The 13,264-nt window shown below is 45.8% G+C and overlaps 1 protein-coding gene across 5 annotated transcripts in view; it reads left to right on the top strand.

The window, feature by feature from the left end:
* ESR1 (estrogen receptor 1) overlaps positions 1-10,251 on the top strand; it is a 336,920-nt gene extending 326,669 nt beyond the window's left edge. For 2 of the 5 annotated variants that reach the window (XM_032485184.1, XM_032485180.1), the window contains 2 exons: positions 1,472-1,655; positions 5,716-10,251. In XM_032485184.1, the coding sequence (XP_032341075.1) occupies positions 1,472-1,655; positions 5,716-5,950 (419 nt within the window). In that variant the 3' untranslated portion in view covers positions 5,951-10,251. The remainder of the gene's footprint in view (positions 1-1,471; positions 1,656-5,715) is intronic. The other 3 variants (XM_032485181.1, XM_032485182.1, XM_032485185.1) reach the window with 2 other exon arrangements.
* The last annotated feature ends 3,013 nt before the right edge of the window (positions 10,252-13,264 follow it).

Consider the following 13,264-nt stretch of genomic DNA (forward strand, 5'->3'; position numbering starts at 1 on the left):
GGAGAGAAATATATTTATGGGAGGGCCAGTGGGCTAGTGAGACCAAAAAAATGTTGCTAAGTAGATGGAGATCCTGAGAAAAAGACCGCGTCACCTGCTCCCTGCAGGATGGTGTCCTTGGGCGGGGTGAGCTGATTCTGCAGTGTTTACTTGGTAGAATATCCATACTTGTGGTCCCAAGACAAGACTGCTCCATCCAGCCCTCCTTTTGCTCTCAGTACTTCTCACATCTTTCTCACTCACCTTCCTCTGGTCCTTGGGCTGAGCTCACAACTTAGTCAGGATTCTTTCCGTTGCAAGTAACAGAAATCCAACTCACACTATGTTAAGCGAAAAGGGGATGCGTGGGTTGATGTGTTACAAAGGCGATATGGGAGCTCTAAGGTCAGATGAAAAAGGAGCCAGGTGCCTTGTGACTGGAGCCAGGATCTCTCCCCTCCCCTGCTGCCCCTCCCCCGATGTCACCATCACCTCTGCTGGTTGTTGTTTGGCTCCATTCTGTAGGTGGGAGCTCCACGTACTGGGAAGATGGCACATAAAAGCCCCATATTCTCATTGTCCCAGTGCCTCGACCCTAGAGAGAAGAATTTCTGTCTCACAACTTCCATATACAAGCCCAGAAAAAGCTGTCTAGCTCAGGGCTAATCGTACCCAAAAGAATAGAGTGACCTGATTGTCTAGTTTTGGTCCTGAGTTTACCTGTGGCCCTGAAGCAGGATTTATTACCAGAAGAAAGGAAAAAAAAACACATGCCAGGCCATGAAAAATAGCAGTTCCCATGGTCCTGCCTACCTGCCCATCCTCAGCCTTTCAGCTGAGGGTGAAAAGTATGAAGGCCCCAAGCCTGACCCGAAATGTAACAGCAAATTAAATCCTGCCTGGAAGAATTACCTGTCAGTCGCTTAGCAGATCACTTGGACTGTCTCTGCACCTCGCTGAGAGCATCACTCGTCTCCTGAGAGTCTCCATTATAAAGACCAGATGTGGAGTCAGCCCGCGGGCTTGTTCTCAGTCTGCTTCGTCCCCTCCAGTTATCTCAGAAGGTTAATGCAGTTCTCTGACCTTCAGTTTCTTCGTGTGAAAAGGCACAATAATGCCTCCCTTATGGAGTTGTCATCAGCGTTAACGGGACAGTTAGTGTAGGTGGCAGGCTTGTCAGAGGAGAGGTGGCTGGTGTAAGCATTATGGCCCCAAGGCGAGCGGTGGCTTTCCAGGAAATAATGATGACAGATCCTGGAAACTGGCTCACACACAGGCGGCTACATGAGTTTCTCAGACACGTGCTCTCAGAATTTTGCATAGTTGCTTGGACCAGACAGGTCCTGAACTCCCCCATTGCTGTGCAGGGCGTGGGGCAGGGGGCTGGAGGGAGGCACCAGCCCAGTATTCCGTCCCATGCATATTCCCAGTCTCGTGGACGTCATCCTCTTTGCGTTTCTCTTTCTCTCTCACTCTCTCTCTGCACTTTCAGGAGTGTACACATTTCTGTCCAGCACCCTGAAGTCTCTAGAAGAGAAGGACCACATCCACCATGTCCTGGACAAGATCATAGACACCTTGATCCATCTGATGGCCAAGGCGGGCCTCAGTCTGCAGCAGCAGCACCGGCGCCTGGCCCAGCTCCTCCTCCTCCTCTCCCACTTCAGACACATGAGGTGAGGCATCCTCGGTTTCCCATGGCGGAGACGTAAAGAGATCCAGCCAATGTGTTACAGCTGGCCCAGGAAGGGCGGATGCCTGAGTACAGCTCCCACACTTGGGATAGTTCCGGGCATGTAATAAACATAAATGACGTGGGAGGACCGTTGAGGGAGGCAGTAGATCTGTCTGGGGTATGGGCAGGTGTCAGAGAAGGCTTCAGAGAGGAAGGGATGGTTACGCTCAGTTCAGAGCATGCGCAAGATCATACAAGGAAGAGTATGCAGTATGCAGGGCAGGGGAAGAGAAGCAGGGTCATGTTTGGTTGCTCACGTTGTCCCACCCAATCAAGGGAGCACACTCGTGCTCGGAAGGCACTGGGCACATCACCTTTGTTCCTGCGTCGTACATTCTCTCCCGACTTACAAGTGGAGACTCTAAATGAGAGACTCTGGGTCCAAATGCCCCAATGTTGACACCTCCGTCCCTCACAGTCCATTCCTGGCACCCCCACTGCCATTACCGGGGTCCAGGCCACCATCAAGTCCTCCTGGATTTCTGCACTGGCTGCCCTACGCGTCTCCCTGTCTTCAGTCTAGATCCTTCTAATCCATTCTGCACAGCAGAGCCGGCGGGATCACCCTGACACCAAACCTGACCACGCTGCTTTCCTACTGCAGACCTTGAAACGGCTTCCCGTGGCTTTGAGAGGAAAGTGTAAACCCCTTTATTTGGCTTAAGTTACTTCTTACAATCTAGCCCCACTTAACTATCTAGGACTTCCTGGCGGCCTGGGCCCTGGCCAGAAGCAACTGTTTCAAGTCGGGGCCGGGGAGGGAGGGCCTCTTTCAGGCCACAGTTGGGCTGTGCAGGTGTTTATCTCCTCTGGGCTCGCTCACACCCCTGTGGGGCAGCTGCCTGAAGCTGGGCACAGCTGGGGACTCTGCTTCAAGCTGCAGGCCTGCAGGTGGGCCAGGTGACCACCCCGAGTGCCTCTTATCCTCCGTGTACCCACCGGAGAGTCATACGTGTTCTTCTCACGTTGGTGGCAGAAGCGCAGGAAAGCGAGTCTGTTTGGGGAAGTGCTTTTGAATCTTTTCGCCAAGTCATGTCCACAGACATTTCATTGGCCGAGCAAGTCATGTGGTAAAGCCCAAAGTCAAGGAGCAGGGACACACGGCACAGAGGGGAAATCTCTCTGAGCGGTCAGCTCACCTGTCGTAGCCTAGATATCACTCCCCGCAGGAAGCATCCCCTGACCCTTAACACCCAGGTGGGGTTCACAGCCTGCTCTTCCTGCTCGTGACTGCCCATTTATTCACTTTCAGTGGCATTCACTGTTAACTCAGTGAGGCAGCTATCACAATCCGTCTTGCTCACTCTGTGCACCCGGGACCACCTAACAGACGGCTTGGCACATAGTAACTACTCAATAGATATTTTCCATAGGAGGTAAGGAAGGACATTAGCAGAGGAAACAGCCTTTCTGTGCCAGAAAGTGAGAGTGGCCTCATTTCCATGCTAAACACTCATGTGACATGGCCGGCCAGAGGCTCAGTGGCACCATTCCCATGAACAGAACTCTGCTTGCAGGGAATAGACGAAGAAAGTGGTAGGTTCTTTACTCTAGAAGGGCCACGACAATGCGGTGAAGTGATAATGTCCCTGAGTGATGAAGTCTATAATGTGACCAGGACCCTATGAATGAAAAAGAGAATCCTTGTCTTAGTGGCTACAAGGGAAGGACCAAGGTGTCTGGAAAGAGTTGGATTAATTTTTAAGGGGCCTTCAAACTTTTAGGGGCCTTGAGACTATGACTCACATAGCAAGAAGTTCATCGCAGCAAAGTCCGAAGTGCCTCCTTTTCTGGAGAGAACTTAGCGAATTGTTAGCTTTTCGAGAAAATAAATGTATCTTTCCTTCTTTGTATCCCCTCCCCCTCCACTGCTACATATGAAGTCTTACACAGCCCATGTATTCACGTTATCACCGAGTGAACTAGTAAATAAACAAATTAATGAATGAACGAACTCATTACTTGAGGATTTCCCCTACACTATAAATTTGATATTCGCAAATGATGGCTTCCACTTGGCAAAGTTTGGGAGACAGTGCTTGTAGTCTGTGTTCTCAGGGAGTCCCCAGGAATCCCTGTGTCACAGATGAAGGACTCACAATGGCCAGGTCAAGTAGATGACTGCATTCAGAGTACACATTTTCAGTCCCTTCCCATCTGTTTCTTTTGATGAATATTACCCAGAGAGAAGAGGAGGGTGGATCAGAATAACATAATCATCTACGTAATTGCCTGGCCAAGAGAGTAACCTTCCCCTTGAAGAAAATGTATTAGCTTGGACTCCAAGCTCAGAAGTTCACTGATGTAGAAACCATGTGTCACAGAGGAAGGTTTTTATTTGTTGGTTGGAATTGCTGAATTTCCAAATCCATTAACTGTCAGCATTGGCAAGACTAATTAGCTAATACCAAATATATCTGCATTGAATATACAGGCCTTGCTAGCAACGTGTGGCCGAGGGTAGCAATGGAGAGCTCTCTTCAGTTCCTGTCTGCATTGTGCAAAGAGCTGTTGCAAGCTTTGAGCTGTCGCTGTCGCTCACGTGTGCGCTCGCTCTCTCTCTCTCTCCCCTTCTCCCCCCACCTCCGTGTGCGTGCTCACACACACACAATATTGTGGTGTCTCGTTTCAGCCAGTTGAAATCACAGAACTCTGTTGTGTTAAGCTTGGCCTCGGCCATATGTTGTTATTCAGAGCATTTAACACCAGATTTCATCTGATAGTAAATGTGATTCATTAGGTTGCAAGAGGAAGACGGTGTCAGATCCAGGGGGCATTTAACTTTAACAGCATTTTAAATGAAAACAGAAACAAAAAAAGACCAAAACACCACTTAGAAATGTAATTTAGGTGGCTGTGTTATACACAACACGAATCACTTTGATGCTGTGTTTTCATGGCACATCTCCAACGTGTGCTAACGTTTTCCGTACTTAAAAACGCAAGTGTTTTTTAGGACATGCTCTTGTCTGCCTACTCATGATACACAATTTTTTTAAAAAGAAATTTCGAGTTAGATGACAGGTTTTTTTGTCCCCTGGTGGTGGCATGGTGGCGAATGAGCAAAGCAGTAGCTGGTGGAGAAGTGTGAAAAGGAGAAACACCTTTGCTTACATTTCCTGTGTACCTCGAGCCCGTATTTTCTGAGCATTTGCCATGTTCTTGCCACTGTTCTGGGCTGACAGGATGGACGAATTGCTGCCCCTCACAGAACCTGCACTGTGTGTGTCGGGGTGTGTGTTGACTGTGTGTCTGTGCGTGCATGCGTGCACGTGATTGGGGCCAAGAATAAACGTACACGCATGCATACGTACACACACACACAAACACACACACACACACACACACACACACACACAGAACTGCAGGTTGTCGTAAGCGCTGGGGGGAAAGCAGAGTAATGTGACAGAGGACAGCTGAAGCGGCGGGGGCTGGAGCCACTGCCACTGGGGTAGTGGAAGGCCTTTCCGGCGGGGTGGCATTCGAAGATTGGAGGGAAGTGCATCTATGTAGGGGGAGCAGCAAGTGCAGACACCCTGAGTCTGGAAGTAAAGAGCTCACTTCCTTTAGGGGCAGCAGGAAAACTAGTGTGGCTGGATAGAGAGGGTCGGGGAGGGCAGCAGGACGAGCTCGGAGGGGTGGGTGGACGCCACGTCGGTTGGACCTTGTAGAGCACGGACAACAATTTAGATTTCAGTCTGAGTTAAATGGGAAGCAACTGGAAAGTTTTAAGCAAGGCAACCTCTTGAACTGATTTAGGCATTGAAAAGGCTCCCTCCTACCTGGCGGTATAGCTCATCTACTGTCTTTTTAGCCACAATGGTGATAAGAGAGGAAGAAAGTCACCTGCCTAGCAAATCTGCAAATGTCTCCTGAAATAGGAAGAAAGACTGACGTTAATTGTCTCCAGAGTTTTTCTCCCTTGCCCTTCCCAGGAGTCTCAGCAGTCCTGGGGCTCAGGAGGGTCTAAAGCCGCCCTGTCTGTGTCTCTCCACCCGCAGTAACAAAGGCATGGAGCATCTATACAACATGAAGTGCAAGAACGTGGTGCCCCTCTACGACCTGCTGCTGGAGATGCTGGATGCCCACCGCCTGCACGCCCCCTCCAATCTCGGGAGCACACCCCCAGAGGACCTGAACCAGAGCCAGCTGGCCACCTCGGGCTCAACTTCATCGCATTCCTTGCAAATGTATTATGTCAGCGGGGAAGCAGAGAATTTCCCCACTACCATGTGAGAGCCCCCACCCACTCACCGTCGCCTCCAAGGTCCTGAGAATCCCTGTTGCACTTTACCCACTTCATGCATCACTAGAGCCGAATTCTGCCGCTACACACACTCTGGCATGCGTCCACCGCTGGCTTTCTCCTATGGGTGGCCAATCGTTTGCTTGCTCAGTTCTTCGTGGTACAACTTCTTTTGGGAACAGCCAAAGGGATTCCAGGGCTAATTTCTCTGTAACAGTTCTCTGTCTCCCTTTGCTATGTTACTCGGCATGAGGATTCCCTTAGCGTTTCCTGACTGAGTTCAGTCTACTTGCTGGGCTCAGACGATTGTGCACTTTAGCTATTTGTGACCCACACGCCTGGAGAGTGGACATTTCACCTCGATGAATGCGAAGCACTTTTTTTTTTTTTAATGGATCTAAGAATAAGCCACAGGAAAGAACTGAAAGTGGCTCCTTTAATTACTGACTTGGAGAAAGCTAGGTCCAGGGTTCATTACAACATCCTCTTGTATTCCTATAGTAACATATCATCTTATTAAAGTAATATCTAAAAGCTTTTGCTCTGTTGCATGGCTGTAGCAAAATATCTGGTGATTGTCTACCCATTTTCCCTATAGGAATACAAGATGCACACAGGGAAGGAAGATCCCCTAGTTGTCAAGACTTTGCCAGCTTAATACACTGCACCTTCAGAGTTGCTGAATGCTATACTGTTGGCTTTTGAGAGCACTATGTACAGGTCATGGGTTCCAGCTAATTCTTGCTTCCCATGGGCCCATAGAAAACAGCAAGTTGATCCCAGTTAAGCCGCCTCCCCTTGTACCAGTTTCCTTGGGAGTGATAAATTCTTGTCTTTTGTGTTTGTTTTCATTTTATAAAAGAGAGCCCTCTCCCCCAGGACTTGCTGCAGTAAATGGGCTTCATGACCTGTTCCGGTGTGATCTCACACTTATCAGCAGAGGGCGCTCTACTCAGATCTTCCCAGTGTGTAACTTGCACAGAAGGTGAATTAGTCAGATGTGGTGCCCAGCCCATGACCAAGGGCAGTTTAAATGAGTGGCACCCTGGTGACACTTCTACCCTGGGGAAACTGGGCTAAATAGTAAATGTGCATGGTTATTGCAGATACTAGAGACCAAAGAGAAAACAGGGCTGAAACTGGAGAAAAGTGTTCAGGGTGGCCCTGCACAGACGGCAGGCACCTAGGAGCGGTCCTGGCAGACCCCACACCACACCCCGTGGGGCTGCCCTGGGGGCCGTGGGGCAGTCCTCCTCATCCGCATTTTTCCGAGTGGCCCTGATTGGAAGCACACTCTGAGCGGGAAAGGAGGGCCGGGATGGGAGTATTTCCTACTCAGGCTGCCTGGGGCCTGGGCGGACCGCACCTGCCCAGACCAGACTGTTTAGAGTCCATCCAGAAAGCAGGTTTTGGCCTTGAGGGGAGGGTAAAAAAAAGAAAAGGAAAAAAACCCCAAACTTCCCCCAAAGCAGATTTCATTAAACTTCGTAAGCCAAGAGGGGGAGACCAGAGTTGGACCAGAGGACTCTGACCTGCCGGCGAAACATGAAAGGCTCGCTCCCGCCACAGGGCAGCCTCCCTGGCCATCTGCTTCTCTAGAGCCGTGATGAGTTGTTTCCCCTTCTCAGCTCAAAGGGAAGATTGGCTTCTCTGGTGACCACATTGTCTGTAACTCGAGCCCCACTGAGAGGCAAGGTGTTAGCCAACAACCCAGTCAAGCTTCTCAGGCTCCTCTTGGGTTGCCTGCTCCAAAAGTGGATTTCACTCATTTCTGACTCCCCAGTACATGGTCACCAAAGGACTGGGAAACTGGGAGGGCCAGAAAAAAAAGATTTTTTTTCACAAGTGCATCGAAATTTGGGGGCAATTTTGTGTATCCGCAGTAAGAATGTTTAGAACATAATTCTTTTTGTTTTTGTTTTTGTTTAAGAAGCACCTTGTATAGTATAATATATATATTTTTGAAATTGCAATGCTTGTTTATCAGACGATTGAATGTAGTCATTCTGTTCTGGTTTTAATTTGACTGGTTTCACATGCAAAACAACACAAAAATGTTTACTTTTTTTGTATTACTACCTTGTCATGTATGCAGTCGTTTGCCTAAGGCCTGGTGATTATTCATTTAAATGAAGATCACATTTCATATCAACTTTTATATCCACAGTAGACAAAAATAGCACTAATTCAGATGCCTATTGTTGGATATTGAATGATAGACAATCATATGTAGCAGAGATTATGCCTGATAAGGAAAATTATTCAGGGCAGCTAATTTTGCTTTACCAAAATATAAGTAGTAATATTTTTGGACAGTAGCTAATGGGTCGGTGGGTTCTTTTTAATGTTTCTACTTAGATTTTCTTTTAAAAAAATAAAAACGAACAAAAAAAAAATTCTAGGACTATAGATGATGTAATACCAGCTAAATCCAAACAATAACCCAGTGGAGGGTTTTAACATTATTCATCTAAGATGTTTGTATTCATGTTAAGATACTACTACATTTGAAATGGGCAGAGAACACCTGATGACTGCTATGTCAGCCCAGAAGTTTCAAATAATTTTAGAAATCTCTTCTTATCCTTATTTGAAGTGCCACTAATGGACAGCTGATACTTTGCAGCTGCTGTTCTCTTGGGTGTAAGGAATATGCTGTGGACGTTTACCCCACTCTAAGGCAATTTAAAGTTGGAAAGACATGGTCGATGGTGGGGGAAGGGGTTAGGATAGGGTGGGAAAGTGGGCTTAGGAATTTGAAGAACAGGAAGTATAGTAATAAGAGTCTTGGAAGTATTTTGAGGCAGATCAGTACTGGCGCCTGGGGAATGCACCAGGGTTCAGTGTTCCATTTGCACCCTGTAAACCACAAGTAACTAGCTGTATCTGAAAGCCGTTTCTGCAATGGCAGCTTGAGTTCTAGGAAGAAATAGTGGCATCTGCAGTCTGGTCCAAGGAACAGCCAGTGGTCTGTGTTTCTTTCAGCCATTGCCTAGTTCCAGGCTTGCGGTAATGATTCTGTAATGCTGTCGTCCAACAGCCAGAGAGGCTAGTTCAGCCAAAGAGAAGACCCTACGTAGGTTGCAAAATCCAGCCCCTAAGGAAGTGTAGTCATTGGTTAGCGTTCCCCATTAACCTTGCAAGTATGTTTAACCACGCCATGTCCCCCATGCCTTTGGGAGGCTGAACAACTAAGGGTCTTACTGATCATTTACCTTTGATCCCATAAAGATGTCCTTGCATTAAAATCTTACACACTGAAATGGCCATTGATTTAGACCATTGGTTTAGCATACCCTCTCCATGAAACCAACCCCACATCCCTTCCTATTCAGACCTCCTAACTCTGAGACGGACTGTGGATACTGGGCGTGATCACTAGGACCATAGTAACATTAAACATTCATGGGCAAATTTGCAGGAAACTCATTATTTGAAAGGCAGATAGAATCATATGGTAGCGTCTGAGACGACTGTGATTCTCTTTGGCGCACGGCTCGGGAGTAAGACTGAGGTGACGCTGCACACTTCCCAGGTGAGCTCCCTGAAGCTGTGCTCCCTCGCAAATGGAGCAAATGAATTTAACTGTGGTCCAAAATATCCACCTTTTCATTGGTGTTCTTCCTCCGTTTCTAACTGCATTTCCTTTCCATTTGGAATCAAGGGAGTGTGGCCTCTTTCTAAGTCACTTAAAATTGTTGTCTAAGGATCTGCTGCCTCGATTATGACACTTCAATTTTGCACTGTCAGAGATTCAAGAAAAATTTCTATTCTTTTTTTTTTTTTTGCATCCAAATGTGCCTGAACTTTTTAAATATGTAAATGCTGCCATGTTCCAAACCCGTCTTCAGTGTGTTTGTACAGAGCTGTGTACCCTGGAAACGATATACAACCCCATGAGCTGGTGCCTAAGGCACAGACCCCTTTGCATTCACAGAGAGGTCATTGGTCATAGAGACTTGAATTAATAAGTGACATTATGCCAGTTTATGTTCTCTCACAGCTTATAAAAACAATGCTTTTTGTGCACTACATATTCTTCAGTGTAGAGCTCTTGTTTTACAGGGAAAGGCTCAAATGCCAAGTTGTGTTTGATGGAGTAATATGCCCTTTTGCCAATGCATTCTATTACTGATGTGATTCTGTTTTGTTGCAGCTTTGCTTTGTTTAATGAAACACACTTGTTAACCTCTTTTGCACCTTAAAAAAAGTAAAGACTCCAGTGGGATGCTCAAGCACCTTAAACAATTTTCTCTACCTATTTGATGTTCAAATAAAGAATTAAACGAAAGACAAGTTTATTGGTCTTTTGTGTGTGTGTGTGTGTGTAAGCTCCCTTCATGCTAGTGGTTCAGCGCTGGCTGCCTAAGATCGAGGCGCTGACATGCATCTGCAGAGCACGGGGAATCCAGACGATCAGTCTGATACCAGGCTCCCCTCCCACCCCTGCCCCTCCCCGCCAGGCAATGTGTAGCCACTGGAGTCAGACAGACCTGGCCTCACTTCTTGGCTCTACCACATACAAGTTTACGATCACTGGCCAGGAATTTTAAGAGCCTCCATGTCCTCATCAACAAAATGGTGATAGTAACCCCTAATTCCCAGGGCGGTTGTGAGGATTACATGAGGTGCTCATTAAAACAGTAGTTGTTTTCTAGTGCCCAATCCCACCCTCTTCTTTGTGAGGGAGAAGAAAGAAAGCTTGAGAGGACTTAGCTATGAATGAACAAGTAAAAGTCAAAAGATTTATATGATCTGAAGAGAAACCAGAGTATTGAATGAACGAGTGAATGGGTGAATGAATGACCTGAAATTTACAAAATTGCTCAAAAACTTCTCCCCCATTATGCAGGTGAGTCAGGAAAGACCGATTCATCCCCATCCAATCCCACCCCTAGTTTCCGTTTCAGGACTCCCTTCCCTTTGCAGAGCTACCTGCCTGTTCTCCTTTCCCCATTTTCTCTGTGATTTAACTGATGAATTGGGGGCGGGGAACGTGACTCCCTGAGAGGCACCACCCTACACACCCTGGCTCTGCAGCTAGATTCGTCAGTTGGAATCCTTATTCTACCATTTATTGTATGACTGTGGGCAAGGTAATTTCCCTGTGCCTCAGTTTCTTCACCTGTGAAGAGGGGTAACAGTGCCACCTGCCCAGAAGGGTTGCTGTGAAGACTACGTGGGTTAATTCACCAAGAGCATTTACAGACAGTGGACGGCATTGCTTCTCCCTTTTCTCCGCCCCCAGTCCTCTCCAACTGCCTGTCTGCACTCACTTCTTTATTGGGACGAGTTTGATTTTTCACATTGTTCGAGTCTTTTGGATTCCGAGAAGCTATTTTGTTTTCTCCTTGTATGATCTCTGGGCAAGCTCTTCAGTCCTGATTTTCCTTGGTTTCCTCATACCTAAAATGTAAATAAGAACAATACTCACCCCACAGAGCTATGACGAAGAACAAAAGAGGTTAAAGTCTAAAGTACCTGGTGTGGGAGCTGCCCACGGGGAGCTCTCAGCTCGCATTGGACACCATTACTGTAATTGTTGTTACTCTCTGCGTGCGTTTACATTTAATGGACTCGTTGATAGGCTGGGTTTACGCTTGCCATTTTGTTACTGTTTTGTACATGCCTCCAGTCTTTTTCATTCTTCTATTCTTTCATTACAGTCCCCTCCTTTGTTTTGGTTAAAGAAATTATCTTTAGGGGTGCTAGTTTAATTTTTCTATTGATTTTTTTCTTTTACTATTTTAAAATTATTTTCTTAGTCGTTGCTCTTACACTGTGCATCTTAACCCATCCAGTTTATTTCAGATTAATACTAATTTAAATTTGATAAAATCAAATAAAAATTTTTGTTCCAATATAGCTCCATTCTCTCCCCCTCTCTTTTGTGTTATTATTGTCATAAATATCTATATATGTTGTGAACCCAACAATAAAATATTATATTTGCTGGCTTATACAACTTTATATCTTTTAAAGAAAGTCAGACAAAAATGAGAAAAGGTACGTATTTAGAGACTTTTTAATATTATTCAACATAGTTACCATTTTCAGGGCTCTTCACTTCTTCCTGCAGGTCCGAGTGACTGCCTGGTGTCATTTTCTTCCAGCCCGAAGGAATTCCTAGAGTATTTCTTGTAGGGAAAGTCTACTAGCAACGAATTCTCCATCTTTATCTGTTAATTATTTCACCTTCATTTTTGAAAGATGCTTCTTCTGTATGTTGAATCCTTGGACATCTGTCTGTTTTGTTTTGTTTTCAGCACATTCACTATATCATCTCACTGCCTTCTGGCCTCCATTGCTTCCAGCCTTTAGATGCTCACCTGGATCTAATGAGTTGCCTCTTCCTTGCGACTTTCAATATTTTCTCATCATACTCACTGAACAGCATGACATGATGTGTTTCGGTGTAGGTCTTCCTGTGTGTGTCTTACTTAGGATTCACTAAGTTTCTTGGATGTGTAGATTGGTGTTTTTCATCAGGTTTGGGAAGTTTTCAGCCATTATTTTTTCAAATAATTTTTCTCCCTCTCCATCTCTCTCCTTTCCTCTTTGACTCTCATTATATACATGTCAGTACATTTGACGTTGTCCTGTATGTTTCTGAGGCTCTGTTCATTTTTCTTTAATCCTTTTCCCCTCTCTGTTCTTCAGATTAGGTGATTTCTATTCAACCATCTTCAAGGGAACTGATTCTTTTGGTCTGTTATCTTGACTCTGAGGTCGAACCCTTTCAGTGAATTTTATTTTTCATTTCCGTTATTATCCATTTCAGCTCCAGGATAAAAATTGAGTTCTTTTTTCTTATAAATTCTATCTCTTATTGAGAATCCCTATTTATTGATTCACTATGGTCATACTTTAACTCTTCAAACATGATTTCTGTTAGCTATATTAACACATTCGTCCTAGCTGCTTAGAGTTGTCAGCTAAATCTAGCATCTGGGGAGACACAAAAACAATTTCTTTTGACCTCTTTTCTTCTGATTATAGGTCACATCTTCCAGTTCCTTTGCACATCTCAAAATTTTTTATTGCAAACAACGCTTTGGACACTATATTATAGCCACTCTGGATTCTGATCCCTCTAAGGGGGCTGCTGTTGGTGTTATGGTACAGTGTGGTTTTTTTCTTTAGTAACTCACCTGGGTTAAATAGGTACAATTTGTCTCTCCTACAGCATTTGGCATCTGCTGTTTCTGCTAGGTTCTTAAATTAATATTCGCGTTTTGATTTTCAAGCCTGACTTCCTAGGAGCTGCCTGTGTCTGCATAGCTTTGAGGGTATCCAATGACTGA

This window comes from Camelus ferus, chromosome 8 (assembly GCF_009834535.1).
Source record: "Camelus ferus isolate YT-003-E chromosome 8, BCGSAC_Cfer_1.0, whole genome shotgun sequence".
Classification (NCBI taxonomy): Eukaryota; Metazoa; Chordata; class Mammalia; order Artiodactyla; family Camelidae; genus Camelus; species Camelus ferus.